This window comes from Etheostoma spectabile, chromosome 14 (genome assembly GCF_008692095.1).
Source record: "Etheostoma spectabile isolate EspeVRDwgs_2016 chromosome 14, UIUC_Espe_1.0, whole genome shotgun sequence".
Taxonomy (NCBI): Eukaryota; Metazoa; Chordata; class Actinopteri; order Perciformes; family Percidae; genus Etheostoma; species Etheostoma spectabile.
In genome coordinates this window covers 1,919,992-1,935,758 of record NC_045746.1, presented here as the reverse complement: position 1 = coordinate 1,935,758, position 15,767 = coordinate 1,919,992, and the positions used below count along the sequence as shown (strand labels likewise).

Below are 15,767 nucleotides of genomic sequence, written 5' to 3'. Positions count from 1 at the left end.
GCGAGTTACAGTTCAAGTGTCCACATTTACAGATCGACACTTGTGTAGTGATGTTTTTGCTGAATGGAAATAACTTCATTCAATAAATTAATTTTCATTTCAAGGACATTTAATCTTATATCAAAATGTTGGGCCTTTAACAATGTAGGCCTACCCAGTACGCCTTAAGCCTGACTGATACTTGATTTTTGAGACCGTTGTCACCATTAAAGGCTAAAAAATAATAATGCTGAATTAGCTTACATTTTGAACACATAACAAAAATCAAATAAGGATTCCTCAACTTTGGTTACAATGTAAACATATATACATATATGGCTGACTGCAGCCTATGTGATGGCAAAATATTTATGAATTAACTTACAAGGTATAGTTATGGCATTTAGTTTTATCAAAGGGATTGTGTAAATGAATAAACAAAGATTGACACCTTCACATTGTATCCAGTTGAAATGAAAAACAAACAGCAGTGTAGAGGTTCCATTTTGATTTAATGCAAATATACTGTACAAGGCAAACAGACCTACAACGCCCCACAATTTCTTTATCTATACACATCAAACCACTAAAGGAGTTCAATGTACAGTACACGTTAGTTAGATAAACACAAGAGTTAAAAAAAAAAAGTCTAACGGCTGCTAAACAACACTGGTTCTCTCCAAAACAGGAATGCCTGAAAATGAGAGGAAAGGCTCATGCAGCAGTTTAAAAAGCAAAACATAAGGTACAGAATAAAAAAATATGAATGGTGAATATACCATTCAAGTTGTGTGTGTTTATGTGCAGGGAGTATTTTTTTGCTTCCAGTGCATGTTGATTCCTTTACCTTAGGAGTGTAACCAGTATATGATGGTTTCACAATCACCTTAAGTAATAAAGTCTTTGTAAATTTACAAACAGTGCAAGTATGTTTTCCTCAACACTTTCTCAAAGCATCCTCAAAGTAATCCGTTATCTACATTAACTTCAATCAATCGATGAGTTATAAATCCGTCGTCCATCTGTTTCTTCATATGTAAAAATTCAGAAGTGAAAACTTATATTAGCTTGGTATAGAAGTGGTCAGAAATTCCAATACTTCAATCTTTCACATTAGTTGAAATCAGAAAAAATAAATACAGCACTACATTTTCACTTCACGTTAGTGACCAGATGAGAGGAAATTAGTGACAAAGGTTATGACAACAAGAAAAAAGGTAAAGGGACATCTCAGCTTTGCAATCATAGAAATAATTTCTTTTCTTTTGCCATTAAAAGAGTTTAGTAACTGTACTGTTTAAGTGAAGTGTTGACATCCAAGCAAATTGTTCCCAAATAGCAACATCCATATCAATCACTCCAGCATGCCTTTGATCAGGGATTGGGGTTACTGGAATCATATACAGCAATACATTAACTATTAACTATTTACAGCTGTGACAAGCAAGCTAAAAGGTATTCCTCTGGTAGTTCTAAAGAATCATAACACATCTTAAGTTTTGTTGCCATGCAGAGTTACTTTACACCAGCGGACATAAAGGAAGAGATATGTTTGGGAAAACAGACAGATTGAAGGGTATTGGAGGGTATTTCTAGCACTAACTTCTCCTCAGGCAAAGCTGGTTTGCATCATCATTAGGCGCTATGGATACCTTCCCCTCTATTTTTCTGTTTTAATTTCTGCAGCAAGGCAAGGCTGCGAGCCAAGCATCCACAGGAGAACAGCTTTCACACTAAATGAGCAGAGCAGAACTGGTGGTTGGGGGATAGGTAATGTAGCCGTGTCTTAGCAGAAGCAGAGAGCAGTAACAGCAAGCAAAATGATCAAAATAAAAAGAAAGGAGGGAGTATACTTCTGTCATTAATGGCAAGATTTGAATAAAATAAATAGTGTCCCTCAGCTGGATTATATGACAGAATGCATCTGCTCCACAGCACAACTGCCTGAGTGAAGAAAACGTTTGAGTTAGAGACCATAATAGCAACAATTCACAATTAATGGAGGCTTTCTATATATCACACTCCTGTTCTCTCTAAGGTGCAGCCTCATTCCCGGGAGCGTCCCACAATAGTCAGGATGTAGAGGAAAATGTTGATGATGTCAGTGTAGAGGCTGAGGGCAGCAAAAATGTACTCCTCTGGACTCAGAGACATCTTCTTGTTGCCCAGGAGAAGCTGAGTGTCCACAGCCAAAAACTGCAGGCAAGAAACAAGGTTCGGCATTAGTCATTTTAAGAGATGTCTACAATTAAGATCTAAGATGAATGACTAGCAAATGCATTAGCAAATTATTTAGACAAAGAAAAGCAGAGTTGTCCTTCAAAAAGTTGAACTGGACTCCACTTGTGTGAGAACACAAATACATGTCAATTGGTCAATCAAAGACGTGTAGTAGTTATACGCAGGTCAGGGCACCCACCCGACCCATTAGGAGAGCCAATCTGCAACGCCCATCCTGCGAAAATATGCATTAAATCAACCACCCAAACCCAACCCGTTATATTTTCTAGTAAGTGCATCACTAGCGTAGATTGGTTGATTACTATTCTAACATGAATACGGTGCTTTAACTGTTTATCGTGTAATCGCTCTTTACTGTTGCTGGATGAACAGCCTCGCACTAGCTAGCATGTGTGAAGTGAAAGCCCACATTTCCCATCATACAGTCACACACCATCACTCATCTCAATATATTATGACCATACTGTTTCGGCACTAAAAGCCAATAGAGCAATTTGTCGTGCTAGGCTTCATCAAATGCATTTTATGACATATTTTCCTTATTTGTTCATCTAAAGTTGCCTACCTCCTGTATTGGTCAAAAAGACCTTACCTTCTATAATAATGTTTATAGTGGTTTACCAGATGTTTTGGTTGAGTTTGGCTCTCTTGATGTATGGTCATATATTAAAATTTTAATAACAAAGTTAGGATCCCACTTTCCTCTTGTTAAGCATTCCTACCTGATTTGTGCTTTACACTTAAACCTGATGAAATTATCCCTTTTTGAGTAGAATAAAGTTCAATGAATGGTGAAAAACCATCTGTATGGTGAGATAATGGTGATGAATGTCTGGATAGCAACTGTATCCAGACGACTGAACGCCATTACCCAACTGGAAAGTATACCTTCCATGAAATATAGTGCACTTGCTCAAGTAAGACATCCAAGTGATCATTATGGTTGCACAAAATCTGGAATGCACCCAAAAGTGAAGACATGCAACAGCCACAGGCACAATGAGAGTGCCAAACTTACGCAGGTGAAGAGCAGGGCCCCCAGTGAGGCATAGACAATGTGCAGGATCCTGTGGCGGATGAAGATGCAGAGGATGGAGAAGAGCAACAGCACAATCAGGCACACAAACAGCACGCCCTGACAGGAAGTGAAGTCATACTTGCTCTGTGGTGAAGAAGGAAAGAAAAAATGTTAGAAAAAATGTAAGCTAAGGTATGGGACTGATTGTCAAATAACACTTCTTCTTTTTTTTTTTTTTTTTAAACCATTTATGTATATATTTAAATGCATTTTACAGTTGGAATCAAAACTCAGTTTCCCTGGTTATGCCTGAGGGTTTAACTAATGCCTGGAACAATCATTTGTGCTTTCAGTTTAATGTTGCACACTTTAAACTGTGAAAAACTAATCTGAAGAAATTCTCACTTTAGCTTTTGAACCAGAGTGACTATGTTTGTCTGTAGACATTTGTAAATGTAAATGTTCTGTATTTATATAGCGCTTTTCCAGTCTTAACAACTGCTCAAAGCGCTTTTACATCTACAGGAAACATTCACCATTCACACACATTCATACACTGTGGCCGGGGATGAGCAGGTGCCACCTGCTCATCAGATAAACATTCCCACACCTTCACCACAACTCGATGCGCAGCACGGGGGCAACTTGGGGTTCAGTGTCTTGCCAAGGACACTTCGACAATGACTGCAGGGGCGGGGACGAACCCCAACCCTCGATTGGAAGGCAACCGCTCTACCAGTGAGACGCTTTGCTGCTTGCTCTGCTTGCTCTGCTTTGCTTGCATATTTTTGCTGATATTTTTGCTGATAATCGTGCTTTCCTCTGAGAAACTATGAGCAGCGGCTCTTGACACTCAAAAACACTGGACTATACATTTTTTGTAGAATAGTAGGCTATTGCCATATTTTAAAATTTTTCTGCGTGAGCGTGTCCTACCAATAGCTCAAGCCTGTCTACAGATGTGAGCTAAAGCTAATTAGCAGCAAGATGTCCTTTCTCGTAGAAGACTACACAAACTCCTTCAGAAGATTGCACTTCTGGAAACCAAGGTTCACCTTCTAGAAGTGACGTGGAAGTTAACGGATCTTGTGGAAATGACACCACTTTACCATGGACCCATAACAATGGACAGAAGTATGCTAACACACGGTAATTAGCACCAACAAGACTACAAAGAAACAGGAGGGTGGAACTGGTAATAAATCAACAAGTGGCGGTCCTCCCTGGAACTCGTCTGGTGCGAAGCTAAGAGTAAATCATTTTCCTGGAAATGGGAGGACGACTAACGGGCCGGGCACAGCGCCCTGAGGTTTGTGATATGACGGGTGGCCGCATATCATCTGGGCAGAGCGCTCTTCAAACCTGTACCTAGTAGGACACAGCCGTGGACAGCTGCAAAAGGGAAAATAAGCAACAAAATGCCCCCCCAACAACCTGGTGTGCAACTGGATAACAGATTTGCTCCTCTGCTGCAAGACGCTGGACAGTCATCTGATGACCGGGACTGCGTCTCATCACCACACAGCAGGGTAAGGACTGAGAGCAATTCAAAAAGTAAAAAGCTAACAACTGGGCCTCAAACCCTGATTGTGGGTGACTCTGCTGTAAAAGATTTAAAAAACAGTAAAAACACCAAAATACTATGTTTTCCCAAAGACATGGTGTCTGACTTGACCCAAAAAATCCCAGATATCGTGGCAGCACACCCAACTGTGAAGAACATTATTCTGCATATAGGGTCAAATGATGTTGTAAAGCAACAGTTGATATGGAAACTGGACTTTAGGAACTGCTTGACACAGTCACCCCCCTAGCGCAATGGTTTATCAGTGGTCCATACCGTCAGTCAGAGAGGAGATGAGAGATTCAGCCGACTGTTGGGACTAAAAAATGGCTTTCAACTGAATGTACCGTCCACTCTCTGAAGTTCATTGACAATTTAAACATTTCTGGGAGCGCAGACATCTTTTAAAGCACAGATAGACTTTCCTTAACAAGCCAGGAGTAAAGCTGTTCACCTCTAATCTGTTTACTTTCTGCGCTAACATCTGCTCCCTCTGCCAGGTCACAAAACAAAAGGAAGACACAACAAAAGTGCGGCAGTGATCCAGCACAGCCCGCCTGTGCAAGATTTGACCATGGGAGACCAGAGAGCAGAGACACGAAACCTCCACTCCCCTCTTCACCCGTCCAGCACCCCTCAAACCTTCCCAACCCCGAACCTTCTGAGGATTCATCGCTGTCTCTACTGATGTCTCCACAACCCTTTCCCTTATTCCCCCATCAATTATGCACCCCTTCTACCCCATGCTCAACCCGGGCAAAAGTAAAACGCAAGCACCAACTACAGGATGTCAGAAAACTCCTTCCCCCAGACTGATAAGGACGCTTGTGTGCAAAATCTGGCAAGCACTATCTGATATGTGCCGGGCCTTGGCTGCAGGACTAGTGTACTAATGACTCTTTTCAAGACAAGCCCGGGCCCTGTGGATTCAATTCTCCTCAATTTCTGTTGTGATAGGTAATAGGAAAAGAATGGTGAATAAGCAATTAACTGCAAACTTAGCAAATTTAGCATCCATTCCTTGTCAGTACAGCCTGTCCCAAAAATGAAAACACAACACTAGCCTTACTAAACGTCAGGTCTTGGCAGGAAAATCATTTTTAATCAGATTTTTATACTAAGCACAATCTAGATTTTATGTTTTAACTGAAACCTGGTTAGACCATAATAACAGCGCTGCTGTTCTCATCGAGTCAGCTCCCCCTAACTTCAGTTTTATGAGTGAGATAGAGTGAATAGAAAGGAGGTGGAGTCGCCATTTTGTATGACTCATTCCACTGTACGCAAATATGTTATGGAATTTGTTTCTTTTGAATATGTTGCTCTTCAATTAAGATCTTCCCCTAAGCGATGTTTCTAAATATCTACAGGCCACCTAAATAGTGAACCTTCATTGATGACTCACTGAACTGCTGTCTTTATCTGCATAACTTGATTGTGTATCATTGCGGGTGATTTTACATTCATGTTGACAGCCCCAGGACAGGGGGACAAAGAGCTGTGTTGTGTTTTTGAGAACGGACTGACTCAGCATGTGACGGAGCCCACCCACAATAAGGGCACACTCGGACTTGATTGTCTCCAAAGGTCTGAACATTTCCAAGGTTGTGGTGACTGACGTGCTCTCTCAGATCATCCTGTGTTTTCTTTAACGGCACTATCTCTGTGCCCAAAAGTGTCCAAACAAAGATATCAGAAAACGGTATATCACTGAAAACAACGTGACACATTTATTCAGCTTTTCTCCCCACACCAGCCCTCTCTGGGCTATCAGTCAGTGAGCTTGTAGATAATAACTGTAAAATTACAAATGTTATTGATGCCATTGCTCCCACAAGTCAAAGTTGTATCTGGTAAGAAAAGATCTCCATGGAGAAATGTCCTACTGGTGAGAACAGAAAAAAAGAGATGTAGGAAAGCTGAACGAAGGTGGCGAAAAACAAATCTCCTGGTCCATTTACCTCATAAAGAGAGACTTCGCATTTAATTTGGAACTGAGGAATGCAAGAAGGTCCTTTTTCTCTGATATTCTCTCTAGAAACAATAATAATTCCCGTGCTTTGTTTGCTACTGTTGATAGGTTAACAAACCTCCAGTACCAGTAGCATCTGAACTTTTATCTACCAAGGCCTGCAATGACTTTGCCTCCTTCTTCAAAGACAAAATTCAAAAGATTAGACAAACAGTCAGTCCTCATATCAAGTCCAGGATAGTGTTGTCACAGTGTTCAAGCAAAATAGTTCCAATATGACAGAATTTCACACGATCAACCATACAAACCTGGAGGACATTATTCAACATCTGAAAACCTCGACCTGTGCCTTGATGTTCTCCAACGGGACTTTTCAAAAATGTTTCCAATTGTTTGACTTCTGATCTTCTACAGATTGTGAACACATCTCTTCTTTCAGGTATCTTTCCACAGGCCCGAAAACTGCAGTAATCAAGCCACTCTTAAAAAGAACAACCTAGACAAGTCACTAATGAGCAACTATAGGCCAATATCAACCTTCCGTTTTTAAGTAAAATCATTGAAAAAGTAGTCTTTCAACAACTCAACCATTTCTTGTCACTAAGCAACAGTTTGATACCTTTCAGTCGGGTTCCGACCACACCACAGCACTGAAACGGTCTGTCAAAGTCTTTAATGACATCCACCTTAACACAGATATGGCAAAATTCAATCTTAGTATTACTTGATCTCAGTGCTGCATTGACACGGTCGACCATGACTACTACTAGCCGATTGGAAAACGCGTTGGCCTTTTGGCTAGTACTAAACTGGTTGAATCCTACCTAAGAATAGGGATTACTTGTGTGATAGGAATTATGCATCTGAGCGTACAAATATGACGTGCGGAGTTCCGCAAGGCTCCATTCTGGGCCTCTTCTGTTTAACATCTACTGCTTCCACTGGCTCAGATTATGGAGAAAAAAAAATAAGTTACCATAGTATGCGGACGACACACAAATTTACATAACCTTATCGCCAGGGGATATAGTCCAATACAAAAACTGACTAAGTGCATCGAACAAATTAACGGCTGGATGTGCCAGAACTTTCTGAAATAAAAGAAGGAAAACTGAGGTGGTTGTTTTTGGAGCAAGAGAGGAACGATTAAAAGTCTGCGCTCAGCTTCAAACAACAATGTTAAAAACAACAGACAAAGCCAGAAATCTTGGTGTAGTCATGGACTCAGACTGAACTTTAACAGCCACATTAAGACAATTACAAAGTCAGCCTATATCACCTTAAGAATATATCAAGGGTAAAGGACTTATGGTCAACAGGATTTGGAAAAACTTGTCCATGCCTTTATCTTCAGTAGACTTGACTACTGTAACGGGGTCTTTACAGGTCTCCCTAAAAAATCAATCAGCAGCTGCAGCTGATTCAGAACGCTGCTGCTCGAGTCCTCACTAAGACCAAGAGACTGGATCACACACTCCAGTTGAAGTCTTACACTGGCTTCGTGTCTCAAAGAATTGATTTCAAAGTACTCTTGCTAGTTTATAAATCACTTAACGGTTTAGGTCCAAATATATTGCTGATCTGCTACTACACTATGAACCCCCCAGACCTCTAGGTCATCTGGGACAGGTCTGCTTTCTGTCCCCAGAGTCAGAACTAAACAGGGTGAAGCAGCTTTCAGTTTCTATGCTCCTCATATCTGAATAAACTCCCAGAAACCTGCAGATCGCTGCTACTCCAGTTCTTTTAAATCAAGGCTGAAGACCTTTCTATTGATGCTGCCTTTCTTTAAATGACTAATCATTTCTTTAAATTTCTTATGCTGCTGTAAATTTATTCTTGGTTTTATGTTTCTGTTTTTAACTGTCTATTCAGTGTTTTTACCGGTTTTTAATGCTTGTGATTTTAACTGTTTTTACTTGTGTTTTATTGTTTAACTGATTTTGTGTAAAGCACTTTGAATTGCCTTGTGCTGAAATGTGCTATACAAATAAAGCTGCCTTGCCTTGCCTTGCCTTACCACGAGCCACAGCCGCCCCAATGTAATGTATTTCAATACATTTATTCAAGCAGTTTTTTTGGTGTCTTCTGACCTGCAGTGAGAAGAGCACGACAGTGAAGCAGACTACTGCAGTGATGCCCACGGCCATGATGACCGTCTCTGTGTCATAGAAGCTGGCGATCATGCCCACCATGTAGGAGAGGCTCAGGGTCAGGATGGACTGCAAGACACAGAAAACACACGATCAAATTAACATCACTTACGACACACTTCACATGGTTTAGATATCCAGGTGAGATGATGGAAATATGGGTCATTTGTCTGTAAAAATAATAATAAATTCAATCATGACAAATCTATAGAACAAATCACATTGATTAACACAAAAATCCCTTCCAGGTAGAAAATTGCCCATTGATTTTAATTGCGGAGATATGTGAAATCAGAAAACTTGTTAATTTCTGTTGTCATTTTAAGTCGTAAGTATAATATTTTAATATATATATAATATTATTATTTTTTTAAGATAGTTTTTTGGGCATTTTAGGCCTTTATTTAATAGGACAGCTGAAGAGGTGAAAGGGGAGAGAGGGGGGGGGGAAGACATGCAGCAAAGGGCCAAGGTCGTAGTCGAACCTGGCACCACTGCATCGAGGACTAAACCTCTATATATGTGCGCCCGCTCTACCAACTGAGCTATCTGGGCGCACTAAATTTTAAGATATATAGTTAAAGACGAAGGTCTTACCTATCGGACGTTTCTGCTGGGCTAATTTTCTGTACTGTGTTGCTTTGCTAGTGTCTTTCATAAACCAGATCTAGCTTTAAGAACAGCAACATCTCGTTCAAAACGATTATTATTAACCGTGGCAGTTCTACAGTAGACATTGGGGTACAATGCTTCAGTGGAAAACAAAACAAACGATTGTAGAAATTGCAGGAGGAACTGAAAGAGGAAGCCCAGTTCAGCATGAACATGTGTAAAGTGATGTAAAGTATGTTTCTATTTCATAATTTGAAAGGTGGGAAAACAGTGTTTAGGGGCAGCCTCTGCTTCACCCTTATCTAACGTTAGATCATGTACGATTCCCAGGAGCACCTAGAGCTTTCACTTTCAGATTGCTTTGCATATTTTCTGTCAAAAAATTGTAATCATTGTTCATTAAAATGGTACACACTGCGTGAATTGGTTTATGTATCATTTTAACTCAACTTTACATTGGCTAATCCATACTTTTTTAATGATTTGATATTAGGGCAAGTTCTTACCAGTGCAACCAAGTTCCAGGGGTGCTTACGGCGGAAGTCTCCACAACAGCTGAGGACAATTAGAGACACAAAGAAGACTGCATAGGACACATAGTATGTCCATGGATTACGTCGCACAAAGAACTTGGCCTCATCGACAAAGGTGAAGACCGCAACGAAGGAAAAAGTGATCGTCAGCTGCACTGTGAGAACCATGAAGACCTGGTGGGAAAGAGAAATGAAGCAGGTGAAGTTGTATTCAATGCCATATTAACTTCTTTATCAGACACATTTCATCTTTTTGAAATGGTAAAGGACCTACTTTTCTGATGAAGGCTTGTCGGATGCTCTTGTCCTCAAGGCCAGAGCTGGTGAACTCCTCATTGTCGTAGTAAGATGGAGGCCCATCACCATGGTAACCAACACTGCCGACAGTTTCTGGAGAACAATAATAACAGTTTGCCAGTTTTTTTTTTTTTTTTTAAAGTAGCACAACTAGGCTAAACAAATGGACATGCCTGTGTGCGATTGATTGATCTTCCTATTGATTTTCCGCTCATCTGTGTTGAGTCTGATCTAAACTGGAGCCAGCCATGTGTTTTCCTGTTGACCTGGATAATGTACAGAGTTCTTCTAGAATTCACAGGCGTGTTTAGTGTGTAAATCCATTTACATGGAAAAGTGAGACACCTTAATTAGATTAGATTAGATAATACTTTATTCATCCCACCGTGGGGAAATTCCCTTATTAAAGCAGCAGCAGTTTCTTACAGTAAAAAGCAAAAAAACAAACAAGTAAACACACAAACAACAAGCAAACGACAGACAATGAGCAAAAGGTATTGAATGAATGAAAAGTGGCATTAAATATAAGGTTTGGAAAATGCGGTTGCCATAGTACAAAAACAAAATATTGCAGTGTATGGGGGTGTAATGGGGCAAAGAGGAAAAGTTTGGAAAAAGTAATAATGAACTTTGACTTTAGCTGAGCACATTTTTGTGGATGGAGAATAAGCAGAGGCAAAAGTCATGACTCACATTCGTTGAGTTGCAGGCCTACTATTTGGCTCTGTCATGACTTATAGCCTCTGTGATACATTCAGGTATATAATGACAAAGAATAAGGTAAAGTCTATTCATAAATGCCTCACATCTTTGGTTTAACCACTCACCCGTGGGGTCACCGGGAAAGCCTGGCTGTGCAACCCCTTGCTGATAAGGACCCTGTGGGTAGGGCCCCTGTGTGTAGGGCCCCTGTGTGTAGGGTCCCTGTGGGTGAGGTCCCTGTGGGTAAGGTCCCTGTGGGTAGGGCATCTGAGGGTAGGGACCAGGGGCAAAACCTGGCCCTGTCTGGGGGAAGCCCGGCTGTCCATAGCCAGCTGCTGGTGGGTACGGTCCTCCTGGGGCTTGGCTGTAGTTGGGAGGTGGCATGCCAAAACCTGGCTGAGGGGGTCCATAAACGTTGTTATGAAGTGGGTTGTTCTCCCCCATAATAGGGTATCCACTCTTTTCCTGGGACATTGTGTGGAGGAAGGCTCACTCTGCTGCTAGAACAATCTATGAGAAGAGACGTAGAATCAGGATTAATTCACCTAAAAACCATCTGTATCCAGCACAAACATGCATTAAAGAGGTAAGAAGATTGATGTTTGCAGAAAAAATACTCACACAATTTTAACATCTCTCTTTCATCTTAAAAGTCCCAGAAGTAAGCAGAGAAAATTAAATGAGTGTACACTATAGGCCAAACTGGCTAAGACAATCACGGCATATCCCTGACTGAAAAAGGTGACTGGCAAATAAACAATGCTGCAGGAAGAGAGGACCGAGGCATTGTGGAGAGCTGCAACACTTTGCCTTTTTGTTTTCACAAAATAAAATCCAGATTTATTATCATTTTATGCTGCTTTGTCTGTTTTACCTACTTCGTTTTTTGGATTTTTTTTCCTGCTAAAATATGCTACATCACCTTTCTAAAAATCAAATGTGATTGGTCATTACATGGTCTTACTGATAAGAACCTGGACATATAACAGACAGTGCTGAAACGTCCATGCTTACAGGGTCTTTGAGAGGGCTAGGCTGTGGGGGATCAGGAGAAAAATGGCTGGAAATAGAAAAATAAAATAGAGAGCAGCCACCAATAGGCCCTTTCTACGAAAAAGACTGCTGCAACACCTGCAGTCCAGGAAGAGACCGGGGGTTACAGAGCACCTGGATGTAATAAAGACCTTGACATGGATCAGGGAGATCTGCCACCAGAGCATTGAAGAGAAAAATACAAAGAGAACTGTAAGAGGGGGGAGAAGTTGTGATTTAAGTGAGTTTTAGTTAGTTAGTTTTTTTGAGTTTTAGTTAGATCACTGTGGTTAGTACACACTCTTGAAAATATTTGATATCATTGCTGAATTCTGAGATTTTAATGTGTTGATTTATCAGTAACGTGGTATTTTATTGTTAAGTGTTGATAATAAAAGAGGAGATACGTGTCTTGACACATCCTGGGTTTACAGTCAGAAGAAATAAATGATGAGTTATTCTTGAGTTCACTGAAAAGCAGTGGGCAGCTGTGATCTAATCTAATAAATAGGCCACAGGTCAGAGAGTCGCTAGAAACACCAGATGAGACACTTGCGTCACACTGCTCTGAGAGGAAGTTAGGGGAGGGGTACTTTACTGTCATGGCTGACTATCCAGGCACATCTGCAAATAAACATCTTTGGCAGTTGATGTAACGGGAAGTCCAGTCTGACACCGTAAGCAACCGTAGTTCCTAAAAAGAGCTGACAGCACAATGCACTCCATAATAATAATAAAAAAACCATTAATAATAATAATAATAATAATATTAATAATAATAAGTGCTACTTAGCATTGACGGTTTTATTTAATGGGTGCATAGTAATGTAGTTATATGTGGATTAACACACTATCTAATGTTCATATTGGGTGTATATAATTACAGTTAAGAATTTGACGTGAATTAATGTCATTTAGGACACTTACATATATGTAGGACACAAATACTGTGTGTGTGTGTGTGTGTGTGTGTGTGTGTGTATGTGTATATATATATATATATATATATATATATATATATATATATATATGCTCTAATGTCTATGTTACCCTGCTAGGTTGGGGTGGTGATGATGTTTTTGGAATGTGGTAGCAGAAATTATTCAACCAACCTCTGAACTGTTTTTTTTTTTATTTAACTCCTCCAAAGTTTCATGGAGGAAGTCATTTTAAAATGATTATGTAATTCTAAAATTTGCCCCAATAACAAGGTTCAACCAGAAATTTACTGAATCCTTTTTACTGCTGTGAATGAACTTGATCTCAGTGGAAAAGCACACCAGTATCCACACGCTACATTCATACCTACATAAAACTGCCAATCCCACACACCAGCTTTATGGATTCTACCAAAAGAAAAAAAGAAGCAGGGATGAATGGTACAAGGGAAATTGAGGAGACGGCAAACACTGTTCACACTTGAATAGCCAGACAATGTTACCATTGATGCAGGTGCCTTGGTAACCAAATGTATTATTTATCTGCTTTGCTTCAGGAAGAGGCCTGACATATTGGCTGTTTACTGCAGTGTCCCTCCCCCCACCTGGCCCCTGCACAACCCAGGTCAACAGGTTTCTGCACCATTTACATTGCAATCTAGAATGCTAATGGTGAGCCTACATGCATGACACAAAAGGTGCACACTAGAAAACATATCTCTCGGCAAGTGAGGTCAGATTTACAAGGTTGATTAGTGCTTTCAAATGTGGTGTGCAGGTTTTATATAAAAGGCCTGCAACAAAACTTCTGCTGGGGGATAGGAGTCAAAAAGCCATTCTCCTGATTGTTGACTTTAAAAGAAAAGCTTGTGTCTGCAATACAGACTTTACAGTGGTACACAGGCCTGTGCTGTTTAAAGTTCAGCTACTGCATGTTTACAGAACAGCTGTGTAATGCATAAATATACAAACACAAGCAACATAATCTCAGTCTTTATGCCATTTCTTTCACACACAAACCATCACCAAATGTCTAAATATATAAACTAAAGTACAAAAATATCCATTCAGTGGCAGATTAGAAAGCTAAAAATCATGCTTACTGTTTCTAACACTGCCTCTATCCTTCTCCTCCCTCTTGCCAGACCACACCGTAAGCATTATGCAACACTGCTCTATTTTGCCTTAACTAATGCATCCGGACTCCAGTGTGTGTCCACATGATCCCTGTCTGTCCATCATTAGGACAGTGCAGTAGGAGAGAGCAGACAACATGGCGAGTGCTGTCTGAGCTTCATGATCTAAATAGTCTCCATTTAGATCATAACAGATTACAATCATTATCTGAGGAGCAAAATCCCTCCTGGCTTTCAGGACAACAATGGTTATGTAATGGGGCATATAGTACACTGAGTACAGCAGGTTTTATTGAATTACTTAAAAAATCTGTCAGTGAAAAGTTTGCACTGTAGTCAATATTGGCTTCTCTTAAACGATCACTCTCTTAATCTGAATAGATGAATACTCAATAATTCTGAAACACTACAAAAGGTTTTGTTTGCTTGCGTCTCACAATCTGAGTGAACCCAAAGCTGTAACTGAATAACCTAAGAGTCCTTAACTAATTACGGGAAACACGCAGTCAAAGCATGTGATACCCTCCCTGTTCAATGTCCATGGAAAGCATTTAAGTTTGTATCTCAGGTCTTGAATGAATTTGCCATCCATGTTAGGGCAGGGCAATAAGACGGAAATCACATGTAAAATAATCATACGGTTGGAAGAAGCAATAAACTGCTCTAAGTTAAAAAAAAACACTTGTCACCGGCCGGGTTTAACAACTTTCCTGGGGGGGAACCCTGAACTTTTTTTATCTATAATTACAGCTTGTTGTGAATGACTAATTTGGACATTTGTGGAACGATAACATGACGAGATAATACAATCAAAAGTATGATTTTCCTGAAACTGAATAAGCAATAATTGAATTATCCCGCAGTCTTTATTTATATTCATTTGATGACCTTGTAAATCATGTTTAACAAAAGAGACTTCATTGTTTTTTAGAACTGAATCTGTTCTGGCCTGTTTGTAGCTTTTTATCTATGTAGGATGGATTACCTCCATAGTTATGAAATGTCGGAAATATGCATGTTACAACGGCTTGGTCAACAGAGACATTCTTCTTCTCTGATATTTTGACAACAAATGTATGAGTCTTAAGACCAGAGCGTGTGAGCACGTGTGGAAATTCTCACCGCTTCTTGCTCCACTCACACGTTCTACTTAAGACATTGATACATAGCTGTAATTGCTTAAATGTACATTCAGTAAAGAAAATGTAAAACCTTGGTCTTGCACAAAGAAAACTACCACTGTTTTAGAATTAAAAAAGGTTAAGCCTCTTCAGAAAAGGACATTAAAAGTTAGTGCCCTCTCTCTGCCAGCCTCTCATCTCACAAGTGCACAAGACAAATTCAAGAACCACAATAGTTTCACTTCCATGTCTGTGGTGAAAGTTATATTGTGCAGTCACAGTTTTTTTTCTTTAAGAATGGTTAGTCAGTTCAAGGCACTGCTTGTACAGCTTCACAAGCATTATTTGGGAGATTTTAAATCCTCTTAGAAAAGACAACCCGACGCTAGATGGACAGTCCCACTATCCCTGGCTTCAGCTGATAGCTATCGGCAGGGGAATTAGATTAGGGAGGGGGGGGGGGGGGGGG

The 15,767-nt window shown here is 40.2% G+C and overlaps 1 protein-coding gene across 5 annotated transcripts in view; it reads right to left on the bottom strand.

The window, feature by feature from the left end:
- Positions 1 to 431: 431 nt before the first annotated feature.
- grinaa (glutamate receptor, ionotropic, N-methyl D-aspartate-associated protein 1a (glutamate binding)) overlaps positions 432 to 15,767 on the bottom strand; it is an 18,190-nt gene continuing 2,854 nt past the window's right edge. For 2 of the 5 annotated variants that reach the window (XM_032535416.1, XM_032535418.1), the window contains exons 2-7: positions 11,197 to 11,581; positions 10,347 to 10,462; positions 10,046 to 10,246; positions 8,868 to 8,996; positions 3,239 to 3,382; positions 432 to 2,175 (exon numbers count right to left, since the gene is read on the bottom strand). In XM_032535416.1, the coding sequence (XP_032391307.1) occupies positions 2,026 to 2,175; positions 3,239 to 3,382; positions 8,868 to 8,996; positions 10,046 to 10,246; positions 10,347 to 10,462; positions 11,197 to 11,545 (1,089 nt within the window). In that variant the 5' untranslated portion in view covers positions 11,546 to 11,581 and the 3' untranslated portion in view covers positions 432 to 2,025. Of the gene's footprint in view, positions 2,176 to 3,238; positions 3,383 to 8,867; positions 8,997 to 10,045; positions 10,247 to 10,346; positions 10,463 to 11,196; positions 11,582 to 12,085; positions 12,190 to 15,767 lie in introns of those variants that run through there. The other 3 variants (XM_032535419.1, XM_032535417.1, XM_032535420.1) reach the window with 3 other exon arrangements.